The sequence below is a fragment of the Sebastes umbrosus genome, chromosome 20, assembly GCF_015220745.1.
Source record: "Sebastes umbrosus isolate fSebUmb1 chromosome 20, fSebUmb1.pri, whole genome shotgun sequence".
In the NCBI taxonomy this organism is placed as follows: Eukaryota; Metazoa; Chordata; class Actinopteri; order Perciformes; family Sebastidae; genus Sebastes; species Sebastes umbrosus.
In genome coordinates, this window is record NC_051288.1 from 1,699,906 (window position 1) to 1,716,848 (window position 16,943).

At 44.4% G+C, this 16,943-nt stretch overlaps 1 protein-coding gene across 1 annotated transcript in view; it reads right to left on the minus strand.

Moving 5' to 3' along the window:
* LOC119479515 (protein shisa-6-like) overlaps positions 1 to 16,943 on the minus strand; it is a 76,233-nt gene continuing 59,290 nt past the window's right edge. The window contains 10 exon segments of the mRNA XM_037755237.1: positions 1 to 1,781; positions 1,784 to 1,966; positions 1,968 to 2,018; positions 2,020 to 2,076; positions 2,307 to 2,410; positions 4,661 to 4,700; positions 4,702 to 4,814; positions 12,147 to 12,167; positions 13,356 to 13,407; positions 13,409 to 13,419. Coding sequence (XP_037611165.1) covers positions 1,221 to 1,781; positions 1,784 to 1,966; positions 1,968 to 2,018; positions 2,020 to 2,076; positions 2,307 to 2,410; positions 4,661 to 4,700; positions 4,702 to 4,814; positions 12,147 to 12,167; positions 13,356 to 13,407; positions 13,409 to 13,419 — 1,193 coding nt within the window. The 3' untranslated portion in view covers positions 1 to 1,220.

Below are 16,943 nucleotides of genomic sequence, written 5' to 3' on the forward strand. Positions count from 1 at the left end.
ATGTTGAATGTTTAGAAAAATATGGATGGTTTATTTGACCCGACTATAACAAGCATTATAATCCATTTCCATGATCTTCAACTCCTCTGATGTCAATGGAACACAGTCTACATCCAAATATGAACAGTGGTATATCTGTTATCAACAACACATTCATTCGCTTCTCGTCCTACAAACAGTTTTGCAAAGACACACACAGTATAGTATTAATTTATCCTGTCAAATACTTGGTTAAGTGGGTTTCTATTCTGAACTCACGAAACAGTGATGATTTATAGTTTTTTAAGAATCTATTGAAAACAGACAGTCTAATACAAAGTCCATCCAGTACAGACTTGTCCATAATACTGCTTCTAGAATAGCTTATTTACAATTGTCTACTGGAAGCAAAAAACCTGCCATTGCTTTAAGAACAAAACAAGCTAGCCGTCACTATTCAAACTCAAAAACTAAATCAAAAACAGAACTGAATATGTTTTCATTGATTGTGCTTTGTAACCCACAAAACCACTTCAGTTTTAGGAAAGGAACATCTGTCAGAGGCACCAAATAGAAGTGCTAATAACATCCATTTCGATTTCTCTCGTTGAGATTCGCTAGAGCTATGAGTAGGACAGGGCGTACAAATGGTTGTTTTTTATTCATTTATTTATATATTTATAAAGTTATTACAGGCTCAACCTAGTTCATCCCCTGTGGTGGTGTTGTGTTGCACAACAGAAGTCACGGAAGAGTCAGTCTATGTTTTTAACCATGCAAAGCCCTTTAAGATTTGCCAGAAAAGGTCATAGAATAGATTTTTTTGGACAAAGGGAGCCGAAAAAGGCTTAAACAGACACAGTCAGTGTTTTCTCACTAAAACATACACAGAATGAGGCCGTAGCCTGTGGTTGAATAGGGTAATCAAGACAGTGGAAATAATAGGCAAGTTAGCTGGATAATACCACCCCTCCCCCGTCCATGACCCTCTCTGGCTTCAGATCTGACTGGGCCTGTGTATGCAGTGTACAGTGTAGCTTCATTTTCCGGTCTCTCACGATAAGCTAATGGATGTTCTTGGTCCTGGAATCTTTGACTTTGCAGGAACCTCAGTCAAAGAAAGTGAAATTGCCCCCATCCTACTAAAAGAAGGCCAGTGTACCCACGTTCCTCCATCAACCCCACCCCCCCGGCACACAACAGTGCTCCTTCCAGTGCAGTTCAGCTAGTCCTGGCTGCCGTTACACAGTCACCTCAGTCTTGCTGCCTGTGCGGTAGTGCTGTGGCTGTTGTTGTTGTTGCTGGTGGTGCGGTGGGATGTAGTGGAGCTGTTCCACAGTGTGAGTCCGTCTGGAGGCAAACGCCTGCCTCTTAGTTGCTGTCTGGTTCATGGCTAAAGTGTTGGAGTGCCCGGTGCTTCCCGCTCCCTGCGCCCCGCTGCTGCCACCATTGTTAGAGGCACTGGGATGGGAGTGCATTTTGGTCATCTTGTAGCGATCCATAAGAGGCGTGGTTGGTACGAACACATCTGTGTGCGAGATGGCGCGTGACATCGACTTGTCGCTGCCACGAAATCCGCCGGAGATGCTGCTTACCATGCCGCGCTGCAGCGACATCATCAGCTTGTCCGGCGAGAGCAGAGGATCCTGGGATAGGAGGCGGTCTTGTGAGTACAGGCGATCTTGTGAATAGAGGCGGTCTTGAGAGTAGTGGCGGTCTTTTGAGTACAGGTGATCCTGCGACAGGAGTCGGTCCTTGGAGTACATGCGGTCTTTGGAGTACAGACGATCTTGGGAGGTTGTGGCTGGTCCTGTGGAAGGAGACGCTCCTGTGATCGAAGACGTTCAGCAGACAGGAGCTGTTCGTCCGAGAGGATCCTGCCTCCATACGGGGACATACCATTAGAAGACATGCTGTAATCCTGCTCTGGGTCTCTCTGTGGGGACAGGACCCGGTCCTGGGACATGGCCCTCTGGACGCGACGGGGGCCTCTGCCTTTGCTGAGACTGTTGCTGTGAAGACTGCGACTGGGGAGCGGCCCCTGGAGATGGAGGACTGCGTGGGCTGGCTCTGGAGCTGCTGCTGCTGTTCCCGGTGCTGTTGAGCAAAAGATGAATGAGGTGAGTTTATTCACAAGCTGAGGGGTAAAAGGCTCTGCCACCCACCACTGCAGCAAGAAGAGAAAGACCCGCTATAGCTTCTAACAAAATTCAAATCTGGAGACTCAGAGATAGCACGCTTGCTTCGTCTCATAGATGCATAAAAAGCAAAAGAACATGACCTTGTTTAGACGCCTGCACACTCAAACCAAACACTTGTGAACCCACCTGGTCTTGACTCATTTTGAGAACATGCAAGGGAAGAGTGCTTCTTGCTGCCAGGTCAGGCAGGTGGCGCTTACGAGTGTAGTAGTCGTCGACTTCTTTATCTGCTGCAGAGAGGACGGGAATAAAAAACAGAAGCAAGAGGTGAGGATGAGATTCAGGGAGTGAAAGCAAGAGGAAACACGGGTAGGTGTTTAGAATGCAAGGGGAGAAATCGGATAAAGTGGGATTGGAGAACATTGCGCACAATGCAGAGAATAGTGTTGGCGGACCCATCTGAGTTTCACCTTTCCGAACTCATGGAGGGGAATAGAAAATAGAGAGAGGCAGTGGAATCACAGTCAGACTGTATTACATGCTAGGCACATAACATCCACACATCCAGGCTTCATCTGGAATGCTACAGGCAGCTCTGGCTGTGGGGGCAACTTTGTAAAGGTCATTTGAAAGTCCATAAACAAACATGGTCATATACAGATACAGAGGAAGCACGCAGGCACCTCATATGGACATGCTGGAAAGCTAATTGCATTATTGAACAATCACTTCACATTGAGAATCGTGTTTAATGTCCTTGAGTGGATGCTTTTTTAATCCTTATTCTTGTGTACAAACAACTACAACATGCATTTAGAAGCAGATCACAAAGACAAGAATACATTTCCAGAGACAGAAGAGTGTAGGAGTGAATGTATCATCGACTGCATGCCACACAACACAAACACATGCAGAAAGACTCGGCTTTGAGTACAAAACCACACACATAGTGACGCACATTCACAAAAACTCTGTCAGAACATATTGTCAAGGAGATGAAAATGCGCAGCAAAATGAAAAAAAAATGGAAACATTTATAAGTCCATTGTTAGAAATACGCAAATTGTTTATTCTCTCTGAATACCAGCATGAATTGTTTAACCACCAATTCTAAGTCCGAGGTGTCATTTATATGGTGGGAATAAATCACGGAGAGCAGACCTCTCCACCTCGTTGAGAATGCGTAGATGACTCTGAGCCTGTCTTTTTCAATAATGGGTGCAGCAATGTTCACAACACCTGTCAAGATTACACTCAGCCAGAATCCCCTTCAGCAGCGAGCCACGGGTGCTTGCTGCAAATCGATTCATTATGAGAGATAATAAAAACAAGATGTTCCTTTCTCAAGCATAACAGTCTTCAGGATTTGGGGGCAGGGGCACTGCAAACTCATCAACTATATTACCACGGAGTGAATGAATAACTTGTGATGTATACCGTGCTGTATGCAATGGGTAAATGCTTTTCTTCAGTTTGATACCAATTTGCATTAATAAGCAGTAGCATTCTTCTCTTTTATTTATCCCGACAATGAAAACGCCGCTCTATCTTCCCTCCAGCACAATACAACATGATCTATCAGTGTGCAGACACTAGTTGAGCAACAAAAGAAAACTGCAGAGTCTTTGGCTATTTGCTGCGACAAATAATTTGCTTTGGAAGCAGAAAGAAAGTTGGGAAGACTGAAGGACACTGCCTGAAGGATATTTTTTCCATTCTAACACTGTCTCCTCTGTGGGGCTACTAGCGCTGACAATTGAATTCATTTAGTTTTGTGTTACAGCCTAAACTATTACGTTAATTCTTCACGCAAAAGGACGGTTTTCTTCTCCCAACACAACTGAGGACCAGTAAATAGCACTGCATCCTGCAAACCTGTTTGCCATTTAGTTTGAAATGGTGCCTGGCAGCTACGAGCGGGAGCCAGTGTGGAGTGAGCCCTGACGGGATGAGTTGTAGATCGTCATCCTTCACTTTGACTGCAAGCCAGCAGTGAAGTGGGGCAGTCATGATGAAATTAACAAGCCCTTAAGGAATATTTGCGTTCCACTCGGAGAATATCATGAGATGAGACCTCATTACGTAGCAGAAATCCAGCGTAGCACCACTAAATCAATACCGAGCCGGGCCGGGCAGAAGAAGTGGCTTAATGTACTTATACGCTTCAAGAGAAATAGTGGCTGCAGCCTCTAAGTGGAGACGAGAAGCATGGAATATCAATGACTCATCGTTTCTTGAGAGACTAGGCTGATTTCATGAAGGATCAGAGTCTGCATTCTGATTCAAGGCCCTCTCTCCATCCACTGAAATGATCAATGGGGAGTTGCAAAAATCTCCAGAAATATGTGCATGAGGACTTATTTTCAACTGTTCGATCCATCATACGGCAAGCAAATCATTGTCACAGCTGAAACACTTCGGAGCCACTCAGTAAGTCCCAGTCAGGAGTCAGGAAAGCACACTTAATGCATATTTTTTGTCATGCAGGGCATCAGGGCAGGGAGCCTACTCTTGCATTAGTGCAGTGAACTTGGACCTACTGAGTTTCTTCAGGGATGAGAACCGGCTGAGGTCGGCTTTGGACGGCCGCCTCATAGGAGGGCGGCAGGTGTGACAGGCTCTGGAAGGAGAGTGAGAAAGACAGGTTGTAGGGCTCCGTCTGCGAGGTCAGGATGCCGCTTATCCGATTGTTTTCTGGAGACACATACATACATATAAGACACAGAAGAGGGAAGAGAAAAAAAAATGGGCAGGCTGGCTTCTCCACCCCCCTCCCCCCAAAAGCTAGCCAAGATCGGGCCATCATGGAAGACCACCTACTGAGGGAGAGGAAGGGAAGATTGGAGCTGGAGCTTTAGTGTTACAAATATTTCCTGAAGGCAGGGGGGTGCAAGGAACAAATCTTAGAAAAATCTTGTTGGTCTAAATAAGAATCCATGGTTGGATTTGTGGAAGTATACTTTTTTTATTGTGCAAGTAAATTTGGGTTAAAATGTCACAAAATATAGAGACTAGAATATCCTTCAGACCTCTGTCAGGTGTAAATAATTCATTGTTGTTTCCAGGGCTGTAGCTACCATTGAGACGTCCATGTCTTGGTCTCTGGGACTTTGGGGGTTGTAACAGGACAAATTCCCTTTTTTTTTACATTTTTTACCTGTTTTAACTTTATGTCTATAAGGCTGTCACTTTTATTCAAAATTAAATATTTAAATATTCATCACTGTTCAAATTAAACTTTGTCATTGTATGAGCACAACAGTCCAGCTTGTACTCCAGTGGTGAGCCGTTACTAAAATGCACTGTCACTCTGAGCTATTACATCGTGGTGCCCCATCAGTAAACTAGGTTATTGTCATTCTCTTGTTTGTCTTTTTGACCAGCAAAAGTGAATGCGACCTGAATGTTTTGTACTTTGTGTTTTTCTAATATACTGAACATGGAGAACTTAAGACTTGATAAATTAAGTTGGCTTGGAAACTGTGTCTAAAATGGGACTGGCCAAATCCTTCAGTTTGACAGTTTTTAGGCCAAAAACTAAATAAAAAAGGGGACTTGGTACATCCCCACCAGAATTATATCTGGCATTTTGGGCTTTGAAACTGCATTTAGACACATCATGCAGGAAGAACAGCATTTACAGACAAATGCAATTTAACAGTTAAGTGAATACATAAAATGTGAAGAAAAAATAATTAAGGAACATTTTTTTGAGGGGTGTTTGGACCTCAATATTTCTAAAAGCTTAGTTTTTGGCCCTGGTTGTTGGCTTTATATACAGTTTTTCTATGGGTACTACTCTCCTCCAATCACCAGGGTGTGTGCCCACTGAGATTTGCATAAACGTAGCCGGCTAATCCGACGATTGCCCACTGACTGCTACATTTCCACAGATGGAGTCGCCCGCTTCAAGAACGCCGCCGGGGTGGATCTTTACGACGCCTGCTTCGAATGCCTCGGTACAGGCCACAGAGAGCGGTGTTCAGCAGCCACCAGCCCAAAGAGCTGCCCCCAAGATTAAACGCCAGCAGCGGCAGGTTCACTTCCGACGCTTTGATGAGCATGGCCAGTCGAAGTCCCTGCTCCGGCTGGCAACGCTCTTGCTGCTGGCTCCAGTCATCTCTGCTGAGGCACCGGCTTCGATGACAATATTTCATTGGTGTCCAGTATGGTCTCAGTATACCTTTTGCAGAGTCTTTTCCACTGGTGACGACCGCAACAGCAACACATGTTGGACTACAGCTGCACACCTGCTCCCACCCTGGTAAGTGAGCCTGTCTTCGCCATCCCGGCTCGTCCAACTCAGGCGACTGTCATTTATCTCCTCTACTAGATATCTGGCAGTGTGTTGCAGAATCCCACTAGCAGCCACTGAAAATGAGAGCTCGATTTCCAGGTGGATTCGACATTGACCGTCATTCAGGCGCTGGAGTCCATGGCGGCAGCTCCCTCAGCGGTGCTGCTGGGGCTACCGCCTGCAGGACATGGTTTGCCAGCATACACTTGGATATCAGGAAGCACAATTCCTATCCCACAGTGCCATGGCCAAGAAAGCTGTTTCACGCCTTTGCGCCGCGCCTCCATCTCATCCCTCCCCTACTGGAGAGAATGAGGCGGGAGCAGTTGTCAATCATTCTGATAGCACCAGGTCATCGCTCGATCATCCCCCAGTGCTAGGGGTGGCTCTGTCTCAGGAGGCAGGGACAATAGGTGAGCTGCCCACTCTGGGCCAATCCTCTCCAGGCTTAGCTCCTGAGAGGGACATGCTGAGGAGGGCCTGGACTGTCTGTGCAGGTTGTGCAGACTATCCAGGCGGCAAGAGAGGGAACCACCACTGCCTGTTACGAAGCAAAGTGGTTAGGGTTCCAACGCTGGTACAAGGATAAGGAGGCTTGATCCCCTTTCCTGTGCAGTTGGGTCTGTTCTCTCCTTTCTACAGTGTTTGATGGATAGAGGGCTGTCTCATGCCAATATTAAAGTTTATGCAGCAGTCATTTCTTCCTGCCATGGGGTAGGGTTTGGCTACAGACCGGTCTTTGGCCGTCCTCTCATGAAGCGGTTTCAGTAGGGGATCAGGAGACAACAACCAGTGGTGCGTGCCTCCTCCCTGTGGTGGGAAATACCATTGGTGCTCCAGGCCTTTGGTAAAGGACCCTTTGAGCCTCTAGAGTGTTCCTCTTTAAGGTGTTGCCATTCAAGACAGCCTTGCTGCATGCATTGACCTCAGCTGAGAGAGTATGTGACCTGACTTGCCCTATCGGTCACCCCAGTTGTTTGATGCTTTGTGGTGACCACAGCAGGTCTACTCTCAGACAAAACCCCTCACTTGTTCTTAAGAGCTTAAGGAGTTCATTCAGGTCGAGGGTCATATAACTGGATGTCTTTTGTCTTCCACTCCATGCGGGAGATGGGGAGGCAAAGTCCCATCTGCTATGCCCTGTTTGTGCGTTGGCATGTTATGTTGAACGCACGGCTCCCCTCAGGTGCAACGAACAGTTGTTTGTGTGCTTTGGTGAGGTGTTGCTGGTATAGCCCTTCCAAGAAACGCCTGGTGGGATGGCTTTGTGAATGTATCTTTCCAGGCCTATAGGTCCACTCACACTCTACACATAGCGTGTGGGAGTCGGCAGCTCTTGTTCAGTGGGGTGAGTGTCGAAGACATATGTTACAGTAGCGTCATGGTCGACGCCTTTCCTGGTTGCATACCATTTTACCTCTTAGACATGTCAGGGTAAGGCATGTCCTGATTGGCCGGCTACGTTTATGCAAATCTCAGTGGGTGAACGGTCGTGCACATGATTGGAGGAGAGTAGTACCCATAGAGTCCAGTAGAGAGCTCCTCCTGTGCTAATAGAACTAGGGTTACACTATCGGTTGCCTTTAGTTTCTTTGCCTGAGCTTTAATTCAGCCAGTGAGTTGAAAGTGTCCAGCCTTTGAGAAATGGTTGCACATCTAAAACTCCAACTTGCTGGTGGCAGCAATGGGGGAGTATAGGCGGTCACATCAGGCACTCGTGAGCGTTTGGCGTTGGACTGACTTGACAGGTGGTTTGACGGGAGGAAATAGTGGTCCAAAAAAGCAAAGGAAGAAAAAAAAACAAGACAACAGACCAAACAACAGATGTGTGGCTGGAGAGTGACCCTGCTTGTGACAGTGCTGTGATGTTGTGATCTGTTGGCTGGACTGGCTGTCGTTGATGTGACGTGATATGATGCCAGGAAGATGCACGGGTGGGGGAGGGGTGACTGACCAAAGCCCTCTTTTATTTTTGCCTTTCTTTATCTCCCTTTCTCACACATGCACACAAACATCTTCACTCTGTCCCATTCACTGCCGTCTTCCTTGCTCCGTCAATCTTATCTGTCCTACCATGCTGCCACCCACTTTCCTTCGCTCCTTAATTCTTTCTTGGTTCATTCAGTATTCCCCTCTCTCTCATTTTCTTCTCTCACTCCTGCTCTATCTCGCTTTCCCCAGTGGGCTGTGAGTCTGTCACGCAGTGCGAGCAGTGGGCCATGGGTTGCGGCTCCACACCGGGCCTCCAATAGACCGATAAAATAGGGCTTTAGTAACTGCTGCACGACGGAATAAAGGAAAGGAAAGAGAAGAGATGGAGATAAGAGAATCTAAAAGTGAAAAGTAAGACTGAAATACAGAAGGAAAGAGTATAGCAGGATGAACGAGAAGCTAGGGAGAGTAGGGACGGAGGGGTGGTGGCAGGGCAGGGAGACAGTCTGCCACACTGGCATCAATACGGGGGGAATTGACTCGGACTGTGACACGCTGTCAGCTATCTCAATAGCAAACACATTTCACTGCTTCATCACGATGGACAGTACAACCACACAGACCTGACTCAGTAGTCTTTGCAAATCTTTTTTTTTCTTATTGCCAACGAATGGAATCAAAGTCCAAACCAACAGTCCATTGAATCTTACTAAACGAGTATTGCCTCTCTAGCCAAAGCCTGGCACTATCCTGATAATCAGACTGAATCACCATTTTTCCTTTACTTTATTCACCTGACACTTGTGTGAAGGGGGATTTGTTTTGTTTTGCCCTAACTTATCAGCAAGTGAAATATGTCTTATACTGACAGCATTTTCAGTTGTCATGGAAGAGGCATTAGCAGTTGCTAGAACCAATTCATGTTTTTTCATGACTATTGAAGTAATATGCCCATTTGAGAGTTTTCATTCTTTAGAGTTGTCTTACAACATGTAGAGCTTCCTATAGTTCATCTATGCTTGTTAGCCATTTTGTTTGGTCACTATTTTTTCATGGGTGTTTAGCAAGGTAGCTAGCTAGTAGGAGTTGTAATGATACGTTTTTACAACAATACGATTCCATGGTTCCGATACAATTCAAGGACGATATTTGGCTCATCTAGAGCGGTAGGATATGATATGATTCATGATTGAATCAATACCAGCAACTTTTTTTGCCAAAAATGCAATCAGTGTGACTGTGAAAATAAATAGCTGGACACTGGACAGTGCAGGTCAGGATTCCTCAAAGGTGCAGATCCTTAGTATCGATCCACGTTTTTTGCATTTCAAATCGATTTTAGATTGATATACGTCTCCGTGATGGACAACTTGCCGAATACCTATCGATGTAGTTGGATCGTAGGAATATAAATCAATACATAGATGTAGTAGATGAATCATTACACCCCTACTAGCTAGCCATGTAGGAATGTAACATTCCCATTCTTACTCTTTACTACAGAGCTCTGATTGACTATTTCTCTCTAGAGAAAACAGAAGTCAACATGTGGGCGGCTATTCAAAGTTCTGGAACCAGGCTAATATATACTGTACATTCCTGGTGCCATTAATACTCACTAGTGCATCAAATGTGTATTCATCCCTGGCAAAAAATAGTCCCAACAAATGCACTATTTCCCCCAGTTTGAGTAATGTTTGCTAAAATCTACAGTGCCCAGCTGTTTTAGGAAACTGTTGACAATTAAAAAAAAATGAAACTATATTTGTGACCCCTGTTCAACGATTTACGTCTTCAGTAGGAACCAATGGGCTTGTGTCTGAGTGCCACAGGACAGGGTAGGGAAGTCAGAAAGTAGTGAGAGACTAACACGTTGTTATTTGGCCTTTTGTGGGATTTGTTGACAATAAGAAAACTATAGAATAACACAAATTATGTTTCTTTCACATGAAATCACAACTTGACTTTCATATACTTTCATGGGTCAAAACAGGATTCTTGCACTTTTTCCCCCCCCACATGATAAACTAAAACAAATTTTCTTGTTGAAGCAGTATGGGCTGAAATATGTGTCACTAATTGACTAACTGAATTTGAATGATTCAGTTTTTAATTTGATTAGCTCAAATGAATGATTGCATTAAAAAACTGAATCTGAACAGCATAATTTGAGATTGAATTCACGAGTTTCGATTTCAGCTGCTCTGAAACTGTATTTGATCCTCTCTATACTTCAACATTCAGTTCTCACAATTCAAATTCAATTACATTTTTAGTTTACTGACACAAAAAAACGAGTAAACGACTCGTACTTTCATTCTGTCCTCCCTGCCAGGGGTGGACTGGCCCACGGGAAGCTCGGGAATTTTCCCGGTGGGCCGGTCTTGCAAGGGCCGCTTTTATTTTTTTAAATTTTTACAATAAAGGTATTTATTGAGTTTTAAAAGGTTTAAATGTTCAACCCCGGCATGGCCCAGCCTGGCACTCACAGCCACAGACAGCAGAGAGCGGAATCATGGATGTATAAAGAGAATTGGATGCAGCATTGGAGGCAGGCTCCTGTCATTCCTATGAAAGTTGCTCAGTGGCCCAGGAAGCCAAAATGGCTCAACTGCGAGTGATAAAGTACCCTGATCTTCAGCATCCATTGGCCCCATAGAGCAGGCGCAGTAGCGTTTCCTTTAACCAGCCCTTGGTCTGGGCCTCATTCCCATGAACGCAGGAAAGGAAATAACTCTGGATTCGGCTATTAGTGCATTTTCATTTTCAGTCTTTTTTGGGCCCAGTGGCATCGCGTGACAGAATGGAAGTTGTAATTCCACCGTTTAGCCACTACGAAAATTTGCTTGAAAGCCTTGCGCACTTCCTGGAGGCTTGAGCGGAACGCTGCCTGTCAGAGTGGGTCGATCCAATTCTTTCGATATCGAGGGGGTATACGAGCGGGCCCCTCCCAATTTGGACTGATCCACGTTTTTGTTAACATCTGATTGACTCAGCACAAGTACATATTTGGGTTTAGTGAGGGTTAATCTGTCCCTCACACAATCAAACATGAGCTCCTATTACTAAAAAAAACATCCCGCCACTATCCATCTGCAAGAGGGTCGAAGGTTCAAACCCGGCTTGGGTCCCTTCTGTGTGGAGTTTGCATGTTCTCCCCGTGTTAGCGTGGGTTTTCTCCGGGTTCTCCGGTTTCCTCCCACAATCCAAACACATCCAGGTTAGGTTCATTGTTGACCCTAAATTGCTCATAGGCCACTTTGAAACGTACACAGATCGGAGTTCTGAGAATCTGCACTCGATTACTCTTCCTAAAGGACTGGATGTGTGTCTCAGTAAAAAGAAAATTAATTGTAAGGACGGAATTTGAATTTTGAGAACCGATCGTGGAAGTATAGAGTTTAATTTTCAGTGAGGATCAAATACAGTTTCAGAGCAACATTCATATCACATTCAGTTTCAAGTTTATTGGAATTTAGTTCCAAACTGATGAATTCAATTTGACATTATGCTATTCAGATTCAGTTTTCTCATGTAATCATTCAAATTAAACAACACAAATTAAAATTATATGATTCCAGTTCAGTTTCTATTGCCACATGCATATTTCTGCCCATAAAACAGGTTCAAACAAACAGCAAGAATTATTAACAAATGCGACTTAAATCAGGTCTGAAAAAACACCATTTTGAAGTGTAAGACACCAAGACAGGGGTTGGTTAGTGGTGAATGTGTACACAAATGTGTGCTGGGATGTAAATGAATGAGTTTTTACACTAAATGTATACATGACTTACCACGTCTCAATGATCGGTGAGCTACCAAACCCAAGTGAAAAACAAATATTTCAGAGACACGTTGATGTTGAGAATAACAGAACCTACAAAGACCTACTGTTACTGCATATTCAGCATATTCAAATCAAATCAGTTTTTACTTCCTGAGGCATGTCATGTACATTTGTATGTATGATTGTGCATTTTCTGCTTGTGATTTTCTGCTTGTATCTCCTGGTTCTTTCAGTCACAAACTGGGGGGGTGGGGTGGTGTCAGCGGGCGTTATCTAGAAAATACACTGCGTGCTGAAATTGGAAGCCTTTCAGGGGGCCTGTGATCAAAGTCTGTGTTAGATGTGTTGTTGAAATGGATTTTTCATGTTTTCCATAGATCTCCAAGGCATTTCTCCATAGTTGCACTTTTCTTATCTGTGTGTGTGTGTGTGTGTGTGTGTGTGTGTGAGAGAGAGAGAAATGGACCATATGGTCAATTATGTCCATTCTGGCTGCAGAATCCAAGCATAGCCCCTGAATGCCTGGGTCGTTTTTTTTATATTTGTGTTTGAAACAAACAGAATATAAATCAAATGGCAAGATCAGAGTGATTTAATAAATACAGAAGCCAGTGAATATTCAGCTTACGGCCTCCTTTCTTTCCTTTTATCTCTACTGTCTCTCCTCTCTCCAGCCTCCACTTTGCATCCTTATGCAATCGCTACCCTCCACATCTGCCAGTCTGCGACCCCGGGCGAGCCTCGGATCGCTCATAAGAACTGTTCAAACAAACAGCTGCATGACATCAGTAATAAAAAGCGAGTCGCGGTGATGCTCCTCACGGGGAGCATGAGGTTACGGTGATAACTTTCACACGCTCTGTCAACCAGAGGACGAGATGACCTCGACAGAACATTAACTTGGTACTCCGCCAATTGTATTCCCTTTAAAAAAAGAGATGTGCAGTGACTGTGGCCTGATCCCACTCAGAAAAATGTTCATGACTATGGGATGTGACACTTCTACAATTCAGTCTTCAACAGAAAAGCCTAACTTTCAATAACAGAATGGATTTGTGGTGGGGCGAATTGAAAAGAGGACCATGTCAAGGGGTTTTTCACACATCCATGTCAAGCACAAAATTCAAGTTAATGTCCTGGTCCAGGCTTCATCTCTAACACTAAACTGAGCGGTGGATTCACTTGAATATTCCCCTCTCCCCCTAGTTTGTCTTACCGGTCTTAGGTGTGCGAGTAGGGCTACCTAGAGCCACATGATTATAGTTGTGGCTGATGGGTACCTGCATGACAAAAGCAATTGAAAGATCTGTTCAGTGTCCATGAGGAATGCTCTGTATCAGCTCAAATACAGACTGTTAGTAGTGTGAGGGCGACAATTAAAGAGAGAATTCACCAATTTGAGATATGCTTTTCATATAATCCACAAAATACAATCCATGTAGAGAAATATTGTGCATTTTTTAAAATTGGACTTTTATAGTGTACACAAAGCCACATTCCCAATTTTATTGCTGACCAAACTTATTTAGTGGGTGAAATATCCCCTTTAATTTTCCTCAAATGAAGGGAATGGACATAAATAAGAGAGTCGAGAGGCATTATGGGATGAGTGAAAGGGCTGTAGGTGGAGTTCCGCTCAGTGTTTACCCTGCAAAACATGATTACATCAAACAGAATCCAGAAAGTCACGAGGCTACAGCAGAAAACCTTACAGACCAAAAACAAAACTAAACAAATAAAAAGGAAAACAGGGCTGCATACAATATTTATTACATCCGGTCGTGGAACCACAGGCTCGCGTGTCCTTTGTAAATTGTGTTACTTATTGGGAGTACAAGACAGACAGACTACATTAGTCTGTGCTTTCATCATGAAAAAAGGCCTCAAATGTGATAATTAGATGGAGGCTCACATGATTCAACTTAAACCACAAGCAAACGGACAAACACCAATGATGCACATTTTTTATCACCTTGACAACACACACATACTGTAGCATTAAAAAAAAAGCCTAATAGTAAAGGTACTGTTTGTAGGCCTAACACGTATAAATCATTACGGCTCGGGTGTCCCATCGCTGTTCAGACTGCAGACTCCAACACAACTACACGGAAGCACAAAACCACAAAGTTGTATCTAATGAAGCCCGTCTTGCAAACAGTGTTAACTCTTCCTGCTTCAGCTTCCCGACCGTGGTCAGAAGACCACAGAGGAGACCGTAGCTTGGTCTCCAGGGCCGGAGTCTCTGCTGTACTCTGCTCCTCTGCCTGCCTTCACTCACACACGCGCTCGTTCTCACTCTCTCTCTCTCGCTCCACCTCTCCACTAGTGCAAGCGCGCACACTCCAACTGCAGAAGAGTTAGTTTAGCTCTGAGAATATCTAGTGAATGTACAGTGGACGTTTGTGCAGAAATAACTGCTGCAGCTCCTCCAGACCAACAGAGGTTTTCCGTGTCTTGTGAGTGACGGGGCTCCCGCAGAGAGAAACGTTATCGTCCTCCCGACCAAAAACTCCAGTGTCTCCCCTGTTCCCTCCGGACCAGCGTTCGGGAGGCTGAGGGCAGGAAAAGCCAACACTAGGATCCGCATTGATTCATGGAGAGACCTTCGTCTGGTCAGCTAACATTACTGCCAAGCAGCTGAAATATAGAGGGATATTGTGCTTTTAGCTAACGTGTGTCGCCTCACTGCTATTGACCGATGCTCGTTCATGTCTATGTAGAGCGAGCACAAGTGCAAGCAACAGGACGCTGACTTTTAGTTGACTTAACGGCCAAAGGTGTCGCTGTTAACAAGACATTTCTGATTCTTGCAATAGAATCCCTTTAATTAAAACTCAAGCAAAGAATGACATCCACACATGGGGCAGCGCACAGAGACGTGTGTGAGATCCAGTTGACAGCGTGGGTAGTAGAAGTGTTCGTGTAATTTTGCAGTTCGTTTTGTTTCCAGACACATCTCACCTGGACTCATACACACTCTCACACAAACACTAAAATGCTCATGTCCTCTCCTGAACCACCGCCACATGGTCGAGATTCAGAAGCCAATTTCAATCGATTTCCGATTTAGAATTGAAATTGCCGACAGCCCCTACTTCTGATGTGTGCCAAGCCTGTAGAAGAACTACGGTGGCCGGACGAGGAAACGCAAATGGCCCTACTCGGAGCCAGTGTGTAGAGTGTGTGTGTATGTGGCAAGTGAATGGTGAAGCAAGAGAGAGAGAGTTGCGGCGACGGGAGCAAGTAACGTTATCGACGTTCGGCCCAAAACAGTGTTTGGTTTGTCCCTTCTGGGCTACTATAGAAACATGGCAGACTGCGAAGAAGATATGTAGATATAAACGGCTCATTCTAAGCTAACGGAAACACAACAATTCTTATTTTCAGGTGATCATACACTAAAGAAAACATACTTATTAATATCATATTCCATTTCTGCCAATAGATCCCCCTAAATGTTACACACTGGTGCACTTTGGGAGATGTTGTGAACTTCTCACCTCTAGCTTTTACCTTCCGCTTTTTTATCAGAACCATGAATCACCAGGTTTTTCCTAATGCTATAATCAGAATGTTTAAACTGATATAAAATATAACTCTTGACCTTTAAAACAGTAGTTGGAGGGGAAAAAAAATTAATCAATTTAATCTTAGTTAATGTACAAAAAAAATGAGCTTTTTGATGTTGCCTTGTTTGAATGTGATTGGTGAATATGTTCTAAATGTGGCTGGTTGTTTTACTTACATGCAAGTGGTGAATATGTTCTTTACTAGTTTTCTTAAGTTGCAGTCCTTTGAGTTCTCAGCAATGGCACAATTCTTCAAAACCTGCACACACTACTCTCATCCTCCGTCTCATTGCCCTTTTTTTCTCAGGCTCTCTGTGTGCATGAAGTATGGTCTAATCAGCTAGTAACAGTCTCCTGTGTTGTCATCCGGGAAGCAGAGGCCTTTGTAATTTCCAACTCAGAGAATAAACAACAGTTTCACCCGATCATTTCTCCGTCCTACTGTGCAGGAGTGTTTGTGGCTGACAGGGAATGTGATGCAGCGAGTACAGAGCTCGGGCGCGGCACTCGCCGTGTGGAGGTGCTTAGTTGAAAGATGGGACCTTTACTGAGCCCATTGTACTGAGAAGAGTTGATGAATGACCAGCTATTCTCAGCAGTGTGTAGGACCGCGTGTGTGTGTGTGCGTAAGCTGCTTTGTATGTTTGTATGTGAGGAGGAGGCAGCGATAGATGGAGACCCTGTCGCAGTGTTGCCGTCGCGGCACGTTCATTTGCTGTCTGCTGCTGTGCCTGTTTAAAAATGCATTAGAGCCAACCGCTGAAACATCCTTCACTTCTGTGACAGAAGTGAAGGAGGAGAGGGAGGAGAGGGAGGCCCTCACGTCATGGGTTTCAATATTTGCTCGAGCTATGGAGATAGATGGGATGTGTCTTCTGTGTGTTCCTTCTCTTTTTTCATATAAACGCCTAACAGTGATTCTCACAGAAGAGATGATTCAACGGGGGAAATTCATAGTGATCTGAGACTGAATCCTGAACATATGAAAAGAACAACATACACGTCTGTTTAGTTACTATCTGTTAGAATGATTGAACCTGCAGCCAGGATGTAAAAGGTTTTACATGTTGTTCCTGAGACCCAAAGAAGGTACCATAGAACAACACACAGTTTATTTTTCCAACTCTGTCCCCTACAAAATAACTTTATATATTAGTAATATATAGTAGTTGGACGAAATCATTGTAATAGATTTTTATTTGAAAAAACTACAAAAATGACAAAAATCAACC